At 49.2% G+C, this 15,905-nt stretch overlaps 1 protein-coding gene across 1 annotated transcript; it reads right to left on the reverse strand.

Moving 5' to 3' along the window:
* Positions 1-5,248: 5,248 nt before the first annotated feature.
* Positions 5,249-15,352, reverse strand: LOC142486188 (uncharacterized). The gene is made up of 5 exons (XM_075584840.1): positions 15,105-15,352; positions 14,451-14,519; positions 10,266-10,319; positions 7,750-7,800; positions 5,249-6,869 (listed from the first exon to the last, which is right to left on the reverse strand). Exons 1-5 carry the CDS (start codon positions 15,117-15,119, stop codon positions 6,306-6,308), a joined length of 753 nt encoding a protein of 250 aa, XP_075440955.1. The 5' UTR covers positions 15,120-15,352; the 3' UTR covers positions 5,249-6,305.
* Positions 15,353-15,905: the final 553 nt, after the last annotated feature.

Here is a 15,905-nt window from a genome sequence, read left to right on the forward strand (position 1 = left end):
TAGTCTTAGCACCTCCTCCCAGCATGCACACATTTATTGGGGCAGTGTTAGGGGCTGAGGAGGAGATATGACACATAAAAGGAGCAGTTAGGGGAGGAGCTGCTTTGTGCGTTATTATAAAGGGAATATATGAGAGTTTGCACCTGTAACTGCCTCTGTTTCATATTTTCTTTGTGTTAATTAAATGAAGGATCAAGGCACAAAACGTGATATAAATGTAATAAGAATAGATATGACACGGCCTTCTCCTGCCGGCACTTCTTAGTTTTATTTCCTCTTCTGTTATCAATATTCTGTATGTCCGGCTACAGGAAGGGTCAGGAGACAGGGAGGACAGAGGCAGGAGGACCCCATCTGGCTCCGGCCTTGCCTGTCCCTACTAATACAAACATACAACCCCTCACTCAATAACATAGCCCTAATCCCATGTGACAAGGAGGGGTATACATGGAGTACACAGCAACTCTCTTTTTTAGATGTCCTCATTACACAGACTAATGGGGAGTTACATACTGATCTTTTTAGAAAGGATACAGACAGAAATGCCATTTTAAGGGCAGATAGCCATCATCCTCCTTCTCTTATTGATGCATTACCTTTTTCACAGAAAGTCAGAGTCTGCAAAATCACGAGCAGGAAGGATAATATTGAACCAGCTATTGGAGAACTACGTAGTAGATTCCTGGCTAGGGGATATCCTCCTGCTGTGTTAGACCGGGCACTGGATAAAGAGGTAAGTGCTACCAAAAATAAGAAGGAGGACAGGCTTGTATTTACCACTACGTACAGTCAAGCTGGTGGTTTTATTAAATCTACCATTCTTAAACATTGGCATATTCTGCAAAATTATGATATATTATCTGAAAGTTGCTGTGTATCACCAATGGTGGCATTCAAAAGAGGGAGGAATCTGGCTGATAGCCTGATACATGCAGATAATGAGGGTAACTACAGAACTCCTCATTTTCTGGAGGGTGGCAGACCGGGTAACTTTAGATGCATGAGCTGCTCGGTCTGTAACAGTCTGACTACCGGTAGTCAATTCAGTCACCCCCACAGCGGGAGGATCATAAAAATTAAAAATAGAATCACATGTAGATCTGAATATGTAGTGTACATAATAAAGTGTCCATGTGGTCTTCTTTATGTTGGTAAGACCATAAGAATGTTAAAAACAAGGTTCATTGAACATAAAAGTGTAATTCGAAAAGGTACGGATCCCTCTATTCTTGTGCAACACTGTGTGGAACACAATCATAATGTTGCCTCTTTACGCATCATGGGTATTGAGTCAGTAGCACCTAGACAAGGCACTCCAGATAGGGAGACTTTCTTATTGAGACGTGAAGCATTCTGGATACATGCTTTAAATACCAGCAACGGTATGGGTCTTAATGAGCAACAGAATTTAAAATGCTTCCTTAATAGATGGTAATTTTTTGTCTTTCTACAGGCATATTTGATCTTGCACCATCCTTTTTGGGTGTTTTTTCCCTTTTTTTTTCTTCCCTTGTCTTCTTTTTTTCCCCTCCCTCCCCTTCCCCTCCCTCCCTCCCCCTACCTCCTTCCCCCTTCCCCTCCCCCCCCCTTCCCCTCCCCCCCCCTTCCCCTCCATCCCCCTTCCCCCCCCGGCTGTGTGTACCCATTTCTGACCTAGGTATACACACTAGTATATTCTAAATACTGATGTTCTGCATATGCTTATGTGGCATTTCACTGTAACTTTGCAGGATTATACTGATGTCATCAGCAGTACAGTATACAGTCACATGTTTTTAATAGTATATTGCTGTATTAGTTTTGTGCACATATGCTTTATTAATATTTTGGTGTGTGGTTTATTTACACTTTCAGGGTGATTTATAGGAGTGTCTCACTCCTCCCTGCTCTCACACTGATCCCATGGCGACGGATACATCTTTGTCCAGCCCTGTGAGTCCAGTCTTGATTGGTGCATGCCCCCCCTCATCCCCCCCCCCCTGACGGCCGGGTCACGCTGACGTCATCATGGGGGAGTGTTCAGTCTGGGGAGAGGTGTGGCTGTGGCTGCAGTCCTCCAAGACCGCTCTATGCTGTATTGCCAGGGATTTAGACCTAGATGTCTGACGTCACTAGGGGGCGCCATATGGTAGCTCTGATGTCATCAGGTGGTCAACATCCTGGTTATGTGGCAGAATGGGGAGGGGTGAGTATCAGGGGGGGTGGTATATATTTTGACTGTTTTCGTGTGTTTGCTAGCCTTCACCTTGAGAAAGGCAGTATTTGACTTCCGATACATTGGACTTTATGGCATATTAAACCTCCTTTTGAGTAAGACCGTGTGCCTGCTTCTTCTTCTTTGTACAAGGAGGGGTAGGACAGGCACTGCTATCCTTCCTCTGCAATATAGGATGGGATCCTTCCCCCCCCCCCACCCCATGATGTGACTCCTGTATGGGATGATACACTGGAGGAGATGCTGCAGGAGAGGAGGAAGCAATCAGAGGTCTCCCCACCTCCCCCTGGGTATCACTGCAGCTTTCTGCCTGTCTGGGAGTCACAGCCCGCAACTGTCGTCTGTGCAAGTCTGTATAGTAAAGAGGGAGAGATGACCACGTATCTTGGTAATAGTTATTTTGCCCATTACTGTGCTGTATGTGTTTGGTGGGGTGGGGGAGCTGTATTGATGTAAATGTAGGCCATGTTTTTGTTTTTTTAAATACAGGATTGGTGCAGCAGGCCAGCGGAGACCTATGGGGACAACCCAAGGACCCCCAGACTCTCACAGGGCCCACCTGAGGAACCACGGGGGACAGCTGCGGGGAAGAACCAGTGGCCCCACAGCTGTGGGGGTCCCAGCCACCCACGGGGCCACCCGAGGGCCCCCCAGACACCCATGGGAATCACCCCAGGGCCCCGAGACACCTGTGGGAACCACCTGAAGGCTCCCAGAAAAACGCGTGGACACCGTTGGTGCCCACGGACACCCGCGGGGACCACCTGGAGGCCCACAGAGCCTAGCGGGGATAACCCAAGTCCCCCAGACACTGGTGGGCACCCCCAGGGTGAACTGTGGAACCTACGGAAACCCATCTGGACTACCGGGGTCCCCTGCTGGACTGTGGTATTAATCCTGTGTGTAAAAAAAATAATGGTTTCATGAATATTGTAAGTGTTTATTAGGGACCTAGGAGGTAGGTAGTGGGGCTGTTATGTGTATTTTTGTTTATTGTGGGTAGTGGGGGTTGGTGAATGGGGTATTGGTCCCAAGGAAGGGTGTTTAGGCCTACCGGGTGGGGGGTAGCGGGAGGGGTTAACCCCTTCATTACCTTAGCGTTATTAACCGCTAAGATAAAGAAGAGGTTAAGTCATCCTGCAACCCCCCCGCAAGGCCTAAACACCCACCCAGGGCCAAATACCACCTTCACCCACCCCCGCTACCCACAATAAGCCTGGCATGGGTGTATAACCCCTTCATTGCCTTGGCGGTAATGAAGTTGCCTGTAAATGCATTTTTTATGAATTCAGATTCATGCCGGGGGTCTCTGGTGCTGATATTAATGGATTTCATCTCCGGGACACATGCATTTTCTTTTCATCGCTGCTTCACCCCACCTTCTTGCCAACTTTTGTGGCGGGACAATTTGGAGAAGAAACAGCAATTTTAAAGTGGCGATCAGCCGCAATAAGCTGTTCAGGGCTTATAGAATTGAGCGTGTTTGAAAAAACGGCGATCAGTGCCAAAAAGTGGCTTATCACCGCGCGTCTGCCGATTTTTATTTTTTTTTCGGCAAAAAAAACGGTAATTTTTGCTCTTATCGCCAGCTTCTCTGGGCTTACTCGCTGCTTACTGCATTAGGGCCTTAGGGAGGATTTGTTCTTATAAAGTATACCAAGTTTGGCATAGGATTTGGATGTCAGGGTATCAATGTGCAACCCAAATGTTAAATGGGAGTTGAACTATATGCCCAGATATTTCAAACAAGTAAAAGGGGCTAGGATGGTATTAGAGTTGGTTTTTATCTGAAGCTCTGTCATTGGTAGCTTTAGCAATTTAGCTCTGGTCCCAAATACCATTGTTACAGTCTTGTCAGTGTTTAAACTCAGTTTGTTTTGGGAAATTCAGTTTCAAGTCTCAAAAAATCAGATTGAAGTACGTGTTCAAGGTCAGAGAGGCGATGGCTGCGTGCATATAGGATAAGATCTAAGGCCTCTCACAATAACCCGTTAGGAATATTAACTCCTCATCTATCCGACATAAGTATAAAATATACTCTAACCAAGACCCCTAATACAGAGTTACCCACCTTATACGGGAGCAGCTGCCAGACGAGTATAGTAAATGTATCTTATTTCTTTTACCACTGGAGGGCAGCGTGGAGTTACAAGGAGTGGCGCCCGTAAGGACGACGTGCCAGTGAGATGGAAGGAGATGCGCGCACACTTTTATGTGAAACGGATATATTTGGGGAGGGATTTAGTAGTCTGAGTGAGAAAATTGATATTTTGTCACAATGGATAAATGTAAAAATTAACCATTTAAAAATGCACAGATTTTATCCCACTTTTGGAAATTGGGGATGTTGCCTAAAAGTCTGCGAATGCATAAAGTGCCACCCATGGGCTTTAATGAAGCAGCATTTGTGGGCTAAAGGGAACAGCATTCTGTATAAAGGTATTTTGGACTCGATATAAATAATTGAAGCCAAAAACTAATATTAAGTAAATTGAGAATGGAAAAATCTTCAGCACAAACGTACAGAATGTGATGTTCTGAGAGATCTTACAGATGTTATCAAATCCCACAATGAATATATAGAAAATGTCTGTATAGAACGAGTCAAACAAGAATATGCCAATAAAACGTTTAATTGGGAGATACAGGGGCCACAATTCAGGTCATTTAGCTGAAAGGGAAGCCGGTCAGCCGGTAGAGCAGGTCAGCCGGTCAGCCGGTAGAGCAGGTCAGCCAGTAGAGCAGGTCAGCCGGACAGCCGGTAGAGCAGGTCAGCCGGTCAACCGGTAGAGCAGGTCAGCCGGTCAGCCAGTGGAGCAGGTCAGCTGGTCAGCTCTGAGATCAGCATTACTTATATCCCCTACACGTTGCCCCTGCATGTAATGCTGCAGAACAGCCCGCACTGCATATACTGTACATGAGATACTTAACCCTTTCTTTTCGCTCGACTCTAATCTGAATGATTTGCTAATTGGTTTGTAATTAGAGAGATGTTTGTAGCAGAATCCCATGTATGTTCTTTTTACCCTTTTAGATACCGTTTTGTGTAATAAAAGATATGACAGATCAGAGGGGCTTCCTGTTTGCACGTGTGTTTTGTCAGAAGTGTATATGTGACCCTATAAACCTCCTTCACACCCGGGCTTGGCAGCGTGACACTAGTGCAGCGTCCTGGGGAAGAATCACTGAGCTGTTAGCAATAGATACAACGGATAGAAAAGACACTACACATAGGTTGGATTAAAGAGAGTATTTTATTGAAATAATTAATCTCTTTGCTGGTAGGGGCCTGCAGCACATTGCAGAGCGATATAGTAACACGCAGAGCAATGCATTGCAGGCCCCTCCGGCAGCAAAGGGGTGAAGACCAATGCAGGGTGTATAAAGATCTCACTGATAAGTCATGCACAAAGGGCAGTTTGTTGCTGTGATCCAGAGGAAGGCGAAACATAACCCCTGCTGTGCAATGGGGGAAAAAAATTCCTTCCTGACCCCATTAAATGGCGATCGGAGGGTCCCTGGATCACTGCACAGTGAGATCAGATGGAGCAGCACAGATCAGCGTTATTATACACAGGGGCACACTCAAAATATAGAGATGCGGGTGATGGGGCCCTTGTGCCCCTGTGTATAACTCACCTGCTCCCCCATCCCCCTGCATATCTATCCCATTCACCCCCTTTCCTCCCGCATATCTCGCAGGGCCGGCCGTCCATTAGGCGGTCGCCTAGCGCGCAAAGGTTTTAGGGGCGCATTAATAATAATTATAATTTTTTACTCTTATTATTTTTTATTTATTTATGGGTTTTTTTTAATTATTTTTCTTTTTTTATCCACTATTTTGGCGCCCTTTTATTTTTATTATGCGTCGCGCTGGGTTGTGGTCGTAGCCCCGATAGCTACGCCACTGTTTATTTTATTATTTTATTTATCTTATTATTATTTTTATACAACTGGGGCGCAAATTTTACGTTTCACCTAGGGCGCATGAAACCCGTGCACCGGCCCTGCTCCTTGTTCTCTCTCACCCTCTGATGCCCAATATCCCTATCTCCCTCTAGTACCTGCCCCTCCCGCAGCCTTCCTGATCTTATCTGCCTCTCCTGCGGTTAAACCAACTTCTCAGGGCCCCTAGAATACCCCTGTTTCTACGCCCTGGCCCCTCTGCTACCTGCCCCCGGGATCTTCTCCCCAGCCTGTGAAAGGGGAAGCAGCACATCCCTCCACACCTCTCGTATTCCCCTTCGTTGTTGTCCACCTCGTCAACCCACTTGTCGTCCGCCTTGAAGTCCGTCTCGCTTTCCGTCTCACTGTCCGCCTCGCTGTCCGCCTTGCTGTCCGCCTCGCTGTGTGCCTTGCTGTCCGCCTCGCTGTCCGTCTCGCTGTCCGCCTCGCTGTCCGCCTCGCTGTCCGCTTCGCTGTCCGCCTCGCTGTCTGCCTCGCTGTCTGCCTCGCTGTCAGCCTCGCTGTCCGTCTCGCTGTCTGCCTCATAGCCCGTCTCGTAGCCCGCCTCGTTGCCCGCCTTGTAGCCCGCCTCGTAGCCCGCCTCGTTGTCCGCCTCATCGTCTGCCTCGTCGTCTGACTCGTCGTCCGCCTCGTCGTCCGCATCATCGTCCTCTAGGACAAAGGGCACCACCTTTGTGCGTCCGCTGACCTGCAGGAGACATGAAGTGTTTGTAACCAGGGGCAGTGATACTCTGTATCGCAAGAGTTCCTGTGCCACTTATACCCCCTCTCCAATACCCAATTATACCGCCCTCCACAGGGCCAGTACCTGTTATACGCATCTCCCCAGGCCCAGTACCCAGTTATACACCCCTCCCCAGGCCCAGTACCGTTGTACCCACCTCACCAGGCCCAGTACCCAGTTATACACCCCTCCCAAGGCCCAGTACCCGTTATACCCTACACCCCTACCCAGGTCCAGTACCCGTTATACCCACCTCACCAGGCCCAGTACTCAGTTATACACCCCTCCCCAGGCCCAGTACCCGTAATACCCACCTCACTAGGCCCAGTACCCATTATATACCCCTCCCCAGCACTGTGTTATATGTCTCTCCCCAGGGTCCTTTACACACACCCTCCCCAGACGCAGGACCCCCAACGGTGGAGGTGTAATGCCACATGGGTAGTGGAAGGTTTCTCAGAGAAGGTGTCCATGTGTCACAGCTGTTTCATCACCTTGGATGAGAAGTCTCCCTACTCTCTGCCTTTCCTATCTCTCTCCTGTCAGTCTCTCTCTCCACCTTTAATCTTATCTCTTTTATTTATCTCTGTCCCTCCTTATTTTTGTTTCTATGGTTTTCTCCACCCCCCCATGTAATAGGGGCACAAACCTCAGATTTGGGGAACGCTCCCATCCCATGAGACCCGAGGAAACAGGGACCCACTAACCTTCATTAAAACATCTCCAGCAGGTTCTGTATTATTACACTGTAAAGTGTTGCAGACTTTTCCATAAATAGTGTCCTGTACAACAGCTAATAGCACAGTGTGTGCGACAGATTCACAGCTCCGCCATTCCCATTTACCTCTAAAGCGCTGTTTCTTGCGTCTTCCTCGTCGCTGTCCTCCTCCCATGCCTGTGATACAGAGGATAGTAATGTGATCACATGTATTCCTCACTCCTATACATGTCCTGGTGCTGTATGGGGGGTTTGACGGTTAAGCCAATTGTCCACAGCACTCAAACAGTAATAATCTTAACAACCCAACGTTGCTTCGCAATGTTAGCAACGCTTCATAGTAATAGACTCCTTCACGGCCCGTTCCCCGACAGGGGGGATAGCCGGGACAGGTGTCCCGAGCCAGGTGTCTGCGGGGGGCCTCGGCCGGCGCTGCAAGCTGGGTCTCTAGCCTGTGTGGCTGCCAGTACTCTCATGGCCGGGTCCCGGATCACCCTCTGCTGTAGGCCTCTTCTTTCTGTCCCACGCCGATTTTCCAATGCCGGCGCACCTCTCTGATGTCAGCGTGCTGGAAGTATGCTTGGCCCAGTTTCCCGCGTGCGCCAGCGTTAAAAGCACATGGGACAGAGAAACCTGCAGCTGCGGGGAGAGTCGGGGCCCGCAGAGAAGACCTGCAGAACTTGCAGGACCAGCCGGGGCCCCTGGAAGGGGGGGAGGAGGGAGGGAAGGGGGGTGAGAAGGGTGAGGAGGGGGGGATAAAGGGGGAGAGGAGGGGAGGGGAAGAAAGGGGGGAGGGGGGAAGGAGGGGGCTTTGAAGATGTGCTGCTCAGGGGTTTGGTGCTCTTGCGCCGGGCAAAGTGATGTCTTGTGGTGTACGGGAGGGGAGGTGAACGGGAGGGGCGGCGAACGGGAGGTGGGTTGAGGCGGCGAACGGGAGGGGGGGTGAGGCGGCAAATGGGAGGGGGTTGAGGCGGTGAACGGGAGGGGGGTTGAGGCGGCGAACGGGAGGGGGGGTGAGGCGGCGAACGGGAGGGGGGGTGAGGCGGTGAATAGGAGGGGGGGTGAGGCGGCGAACGGAAGGGGGGGTGAGGCGGTGAATGGGAGGGGGGGTGAGGCGGTGAACGGGAGAGAGGGTGAGGCGGTGAACGGAAGGGATGTTGAAGGGGAGGCGGGGTGAGGCGGTGAATGGGAGGTGTGTCCGCGGTAGGGTTGACGGGGAGGGGTGGTGATGCGTGTGTGGTGGCAGGGTAGATGACCGAGTGCGTCTGCAGTTCCGAGAGGGCGTGCGTCGTGTGAGTAACAGAGGTTGGTGTGTGGGAGGCGCGGTGAAGGTGAGCTGGGTCGACATTTGGGTGTGCGGGCCATAGAGGGTGGCGGAATGGCATTGCTGAGGTGAAGGGAGGTGTGGGTAAGCGGTGAACGTGAGGGGTGCTGGCAGACTACAGAGGAGTGCGTGCGGTACCGAGAGGGCGTGCGTCGTGTGAGTACCAGAGGTTGTGGGGTGGCAGGCACGTTGAACGTGAGATGTTCCAGGATCCACAGTAAGGTGTGCGGGACAGAGAGGGTGCCGGCGTTGCATTGGAGATGTGGTACAGAGGTGTGTGTGCGGTCCAGAGAGGGTGTGCGTGTTCGCAAGTGGTGAGGGAGGGAGTGAATACACGCTGATCGTGAGGATTGGGGCCACGTTAGAGAGTACGGTGTGTGGTCCCGAGCGGCATACAAATTGGGTTGAGGTGGTGGTGAGGCGGTGAACAGAGGTGTCCGAAGAGGCGTGCTACCGTGCGGTGTTGGGTGCCGGGGGTGAGTGTTGTGTGAGGGTGGGGTGCAAAAGCATAAAATGGCATATAGTTTGTTTCTAAGAAGACACTGTACCTGAGTATTCGGCAGGGGATGAGCAGTGGGGTTATTTTATTTTCTGATGTGAGAGCAGGCAGTGAGGCGTCAAAATGGCTCCCAAAGCTCAGTGAATCTTGGGACAGTGTGGCAGTGGTGTAGGTGTAGAGATAGCAATTTCTAACTGTGTTTGGGTTAGGTTTTCCTGGCAGCCGTCCTGTAGTTAGTCACTTGTCACATTGTGTTTGCATTGTGTATATACACTCTATAGATATTGTTAGCGCTATATACACCAATCTTTTTTCCTAGTGGTGTAGGTGTGGTGAGCGAAGGCAGCAGGCCAATGAGAGGGGGGCGGGGGTGCCGAGGGACCAATCAGATTGGCCCGAGGCTGAAAGACGGACCAACGGACCAATCTGATTGCCCATAAGCACTGCTAACATACAACGTTTTCAAATATATATATATAGATATAGATATGTTTGTATCTCACTCTCGCGCTCTCTTGCTCTTGCTCTATCACACACACACACGCACGCACGCACACACACACACACACACACACACACACACACACACACACACACACACACACACACACACACACACACACACACACACACACACACACACACCCACACACACCCACACACCTTTTTTAGGACTCTAGCACTGTAGCACTGAGAGTCTTAGCAAACACATAGAGATACAGCGAGACATGAAGGGACACAAGATACACTCAAAAGGAACATGAAAAATGACACACACCGTGTGTGCGGCAGATTCACAGCTCCGCCATTCCTATTTACCTGTGAAGCGCTGTTTCTTGCTTCTTCCTCATCGCTGTCCTCCTCCTTCCATGCCTGTGATATAAAGGATAGTAATGTGATCACATGTATTCCTCCCTCCTATACAGTACATGTCCTGGTGCTGTATGGGGGTTTTGACGGTTAAGCCAATTGTCCACAGCACTCAAACAGTAATAATCTTCACAACCCATCGTTGCTTCTCAATGTTAGCAATGCTTCGGAGTAATAGACTCCTGCAAGGCCCGTTCCCCGACAGGGGGGGATAGCCGGGACAGGTGTCCCGGTCCAGGTGTCTGTGGGAGGGCCCGGCCGGTGCTGCAAGCTGGGCCTAACCTCTAGCCTGGCCGTCTGCCAGTCCTCTCGTGGCCGGGTCCCGGATCACCCTCTACTGCAGGCCTCTTCTTTCTGTCCCACGCCAAGCTTCCAATGCCGGTGCACCTATCTGATGTCAGCGTGCCGGAAGTAAGCTTGGCCCAGTTTCTCGTGTGCGCCAGCGTTAAAAGCACATGGGACAGAGAGACCTGCAGCTGCAGGGAGAGCCGGGTCCCACAGAGAAGACCTGCAGAACTTGCAGGGCCGGCCGGGACCCCTGCAGACACCGGGCCAGGCCGAACCATCCACAACGTAAGTCTGTTTTTTTTAAAGTATTGGGGGGGGAGGGGGGGGAGTGGGTGTTGTTTTTATATGCATGGGGGGGGGGGGTTATATGTATTGGGGTCTTTTAAATATGCATTGGGCTATTTTTTCTATGCATTGGTTTCTTTGTTTATTTGCACTGGGGTTTGTTTATATGCACTGGGGTTTGTTTATATCGATTGGGGTTTATTTATATGCATTGGGGTTTGTTTATATGCACTGGGGTTTGTTTATATGCACTGGGGTTTGTTTATATGCACTGGGGTTTGTTTATATGCACTGGGGTTTGTTTATATGCACTGGGGTTTGTTTATATGCACTGGGGTTTGTTTATATGCACTGGGGTTTGTTTATATGCATTGGGGTTTGTTTATATGCACTGGGGTTTGTTTATATCGATTGGGGTTTATTTATATGCATTGGGGTTTGTTTATATGCATTGGGGTTTGTTTATACGCATTGTTTTTTTAAAAATGTATTGAGTTTATTTTATAAGCATTGTTTTTTTTGTACACCGAGAGGGTGCATGTGTAGTGAGAATGAGAGGGAGCATATGTCTGTATATAACCATTAATGTGTGTATCTGAGTGAGTGTATGTTACTGTCTGATAGTTTCTATGTTTGTAAAGCATAATGAGAAGTGTGATTGTGTGTGCGCGTATGTATATATATATATATATATATATATATATATATATATATATATATATATATATATATATATATATATATATATATATATATATAGTAGTGTGTGTCTGTGCTTCTACAAGAGTATCAATCTGTGTGTATTTTAGTGGGTGTGTGTGAATATAACTGATTGTGCGTTTGTATTTTAGGAGCAGGAACCTGTTGGTACTCCGTTCCTGCAGTTTTTTAGGAGCAGGAACATGTGTGTGTGTGTATAATGTAGGTGTGAATATATATAGGAACGATACTCTGTGCCGCTATCTCTCTCTCGCTCTCTTGCTCTATCACACACACACACACACACACACACACACACACACACACCTTTTTTAGGACGCTAGCACTGTAGCAGTGAGAGTCTTAGCAAACACTTAGGGGGCTATGCAATAAGCAGTGATAAATAGTGATAAGTCATTTTAAGAGCGCAAAGTGCTCTTAGAACGTAACGTTACTCCGAGCGCTATTCACTAAGCCGCGCAAACAGGCCCTTTGCGCTCTAAAACTGCCTTTTTCCTGGAAAAAAGTCTAACTTTGCTCGTACGATGAGCTGTGTGCGCTGAATCCTGCCCTTCTGCGGGATTCACTAAGCAACGCAAACTTATTGTACTTATTCTAAACACATGATACATAAAGCTTGGCCCCTGCAGACGCACTTTTCCAGAACTCCCTCCTACTGTCTCTGTACGTTCTGTATGTTACTTTTATGTCTAAAGCACTTATTCCCATGATCTGTTATTTATATTATCTGTTATTTACTTGATTACCACATGTATTACTACTGTGAAGCGCTATGTACATTAATGGCGCTATATAAATAAAGACATACAATACAATACGTGAACGTTGTGCTGAATATAGCTCGCCAGCTAAAGCAGGTGATAAAAAAAAGCAGGACTCTGAAAAAATTCTTTGTTTAACTTTTTACAGGCGCAAAACCCTGGCTGACCCCGAGGAAGGCCGGGGGTCGCGCGGGTGTCCCCGGCTGACCCCGCGGCCGTCCCGGGGTCCCCGCGGGCCTGCGGTACCAATCTTATGCCTACAAAAATACTAAACATTATCTCTAACTAAATACACCCCCCTAACACATACAGTACAATAATGTGCAAAATAACTATTATCCAGATATGGATAATAGATTATTTGCCCATTATTAAATACTACATTAGCATACCTAAATAAAGTAAATAAAAACAGTAGCCAGCTAATCCAATGAATACAAGCAGTAATAACATCAACAATGAATTAATTAAACCATTAAACCAGAACGCAAACCCATTGAGCTTAGTGCAAAGCCCCCATAGAGATACAGCGAGACATGAAGAGACACAAGATACACTCAAAAGGAACAAGAAAAGTGACAGATCTAGTATAACAAGTGACAGACATACGCAGGGTTAATAAGAAAAGAGACAGTCGGATACTCACAGAGAAATGATCAGATAGATAACCTGTATCGGTGACAGAATCAGGACAAGTTCCAATAAAAGCCAGACACACTCCGGGTAACAACGTTTTATTTAAACACCTGGAATCTTGACCCCTCCGCCTGTAGTTTGGGAAAGGCTGAGGTTTTGGGATCTAAGTGTGTGGGGTTCTCTGTGTCTGGGGAGACCCCTAAATGTTCTCTCTGTGTCTAGGGAGACCCCTAAATGTTCTCTCTGTGTCTGGAGAGACCCCTAAATATTCTCTCTGTATCTGGAGAGACCCCTAAATGTTCTCTCTGTATCTGGAGAGACCCCTAAATGTTCTCTCTGTATCTGGAGAGACCCCTAAATGTTCTCTCTGTGCCTGGGGAGACCCCTAAATGTTCTCTCTGTGTCTGGGGAGACCCCTAAATGTTCTCTCTGTGTCTGGTGAGATCCCTAAATGTTCTCTCTGTGTCTGGGGAGACCCCTAAATGTTCTCTCTGTGTCTAGGGAGACCCCTAAATGTTCTCTCTGTGTCTGGGTGACCACTAAATGTTCTCTCTGTGTCTGGGGTGACCCCTAAATATTCCCCAGTGTAACTCGCTTCAAAATAACCCAGAAAAGTAGCATTAAGCCCCCGGTGACCGGGCGCTATGACCAGAGGGACTAGGCTCTCCCTTACCTGTGAGTGTGGACTACGTCCCCACTGGCCTCTCCCTCCCCCCTCCTCTGGCAGTGAGGGTGACACGGCCGGGGGAAGGGCCAGGGAGGTTAGAATTAGACAGAGGCGCGGGGTCAGCCTACGCCCTGCCATGAGAGTCCCGCCCACTCTGCCCTTTATTGTGAATATTGGTAAATATGTTGGTTGTACATGTTTAACATAAAAAAAAGAATAAATAAACAATGAAAATGAATAACAGAAATAAAATAAAAGGTGGTGGGAGTGGCGAATGGGCGCGGCTTATTTACACGTGTGCGTTCCTGGGGCCCGTTCTCGCCAGACGGCCGGGTAGGGGGAGTTACGGCCATTGGATCAGGTACCTTTGGCCTTTACCCAATGAGCGAGCACTCCGGCAGGGGGTTGGCACTTATTAGGTTAATTGAAGTTTTAATAAAAAGCCGCGGCCTCGCATCGCCAGACCTCGTGTTTGTGGTTATTTATGTATTGGTTATGGTGGGGTTTGGGACGCCAAGTGTAGAAGGGAAGAAGGGGGAGAAGAGGGGGGTGGTCTCACAGTCTCCGAGGTCATGTTTCTGTTTCATATCCCGGGGGAGTTATCACAGAGACACAGAAACGTCGCTGAGTTTGGGTAAGTAACTCCCTTAACCTCTCAGCAGGTGAATTCCCCCTTGGCGCTTAACACGTTAAAAACAAGCGTTGCTCTTTCTCTGCGGGAAGTTGCTGATAATTGGAAAAGTTACAGTACACAGTGACGGCTATTTCATCACTCACCTTCTTCACCCGAAACGGTATTCTTTTCGGTGTTATTTTCGGCTCCTCTTCGCATATCAATTCTTCGATCTGTATGCAGGACAATGCTTTAAGTCAGGGTTGTGCAACCTTTTTCCCCTGCTCCCTCCCCCCCCCCCCCCCCTCCTTACCTTGTCTCCGGCGTTCTGACGCTTTCCCGGGGCCCAGGACTAATTTCCACCGGGGACCCTCACCCATGGGTCAGCGACCTTGCGAGACATCCCCCCCCCCCCAAACCTGTTTTCTCTTGCACTGCCATTGACAACAACATTTCGGCTTGCTGGCCTTTCCCAGGTAAAGTGGATAAACACACTAAAGCCAGTAAAGAAAGGCCAGCAGCCGAAACATTGTAGTCTGTGGCACAATAAATGATCTTTTTTGATTCAAATCCGTGTGCCCTTTTCCATCAATCATATTGTATACATTGGACGAAATGCCGGTCTTCCCTGAGACTAAGGGGCACCGGTAAAGGTATCACTACTTATTGTTTTTTTTTTGGTGTGCAGCAAATCCCCATCATTTTTGCGTTCTCTTGCGCTGCCCCAATCTCACACACCACCTTGCTCTCTCACCCCCCTTTTACACTCCCCCGTCACCCTTTCCTTCCCCAAAGGTTGTCCTTTAATCAGATCTTACCTCAGGTGTCTCCATCTCCCTTGGAAATGTTCTTGCTTTAAACTGTGCGGCTCCTCTTGATCCGAACTTTGTGTGAAATGGGGCTCTGAGGGGGAGACTTAAATAGTGGAGTGGAGGGTGTGAGGCGGCGGGTCAGTGATGTTGGTGCGTATGGGCGGGAGGCAGCAGGTGTGTGGCGGGTGTGTGAGTGAGGACAGGTGTGTGTTTAGTGCGTGCGGCAGCTGTGAGGCAGAGGCGGCCGGGTGAAAAGCAGAGGCGGGAGGGGGGGAGGCGGGGAGGGGAAGTGGAGGGGGGGAAGGGGTGGAGTGGAGTGGGGGAAGGGGTGGAGTGGAGGGGGGGGAGTGGAGGGGGTGGAGTGGGGGGTGGAGTGGAGGGTGGAGTAGTGGAGGGGGGGAGTGGAGGGTGGAGGGGGGTGAAGTGGAGGGGGGGAGAGGAGGGTGGAGGGGGAGGGTGGAGGGTGGGAATGGAAGGTGGGAGTAGATGGTGGAGGGGGGGAGTGGAGGGTGGAGGGGGGTAAAGTGGCGGGTGGAGGGGGGGAGAGGAGGGTGGAGGGGGGGAGTGGAGGGTGGAGGGGGGGAGTGGAGGGTGGGAGTGGAGGGGGGGAGAGGGAGGGGAGGAGTGGAGGGTGGGGAATGGAGGGGGGACAGGGGAGGGTGGAGGTGGGAGTGGAGCGGGGGAGTGGAGGGACTTAAGTGGAGACTTAAATACTAGTTAATATAAACAACTTTACGAAGAAATATCTATTAAACTAAGAAATATAATCTATTATACTAAATATCTATTAAACTAATTAATATAATT

The sequence above is a fragment of the Ascaphus truei genome, unplaced genomic scaffold (genome assembly GCF_040206685.1).
Source record: "Ascaphus truei isolate aAscTru1 unplaced genomic scaffold, aAscTru1.hap1 HAP1_SCAFFOLD_772, whole genome shotgun sequence".
Lineage (NCBI taxonomy): Eukaryota > Metazoa > Chordata > Amphibia > Anura > Ascaphidae > Ascaphus > Ascaphus truei.

Bases quoted from the DNA above. Each gene is read 5' to 3' on its own strand.
- LOC142486188 (XM_075584840.1), bottom strand. The intron at 7,801-10,265 runs GTAAATAGGAAT...TCTGTATCACAG, and splicing joins CAAGAAACAGCGCTTCACAG to GCATGGGAGGAGGACAGCGA. The intron at 6,870-7,749 runs GTAAATGGGAAT...TGTCTCCTGCAG, and splicing joins CAAGAAACAGCGCTTTAGAG to GTCAGCGGACGCACAAAGGT.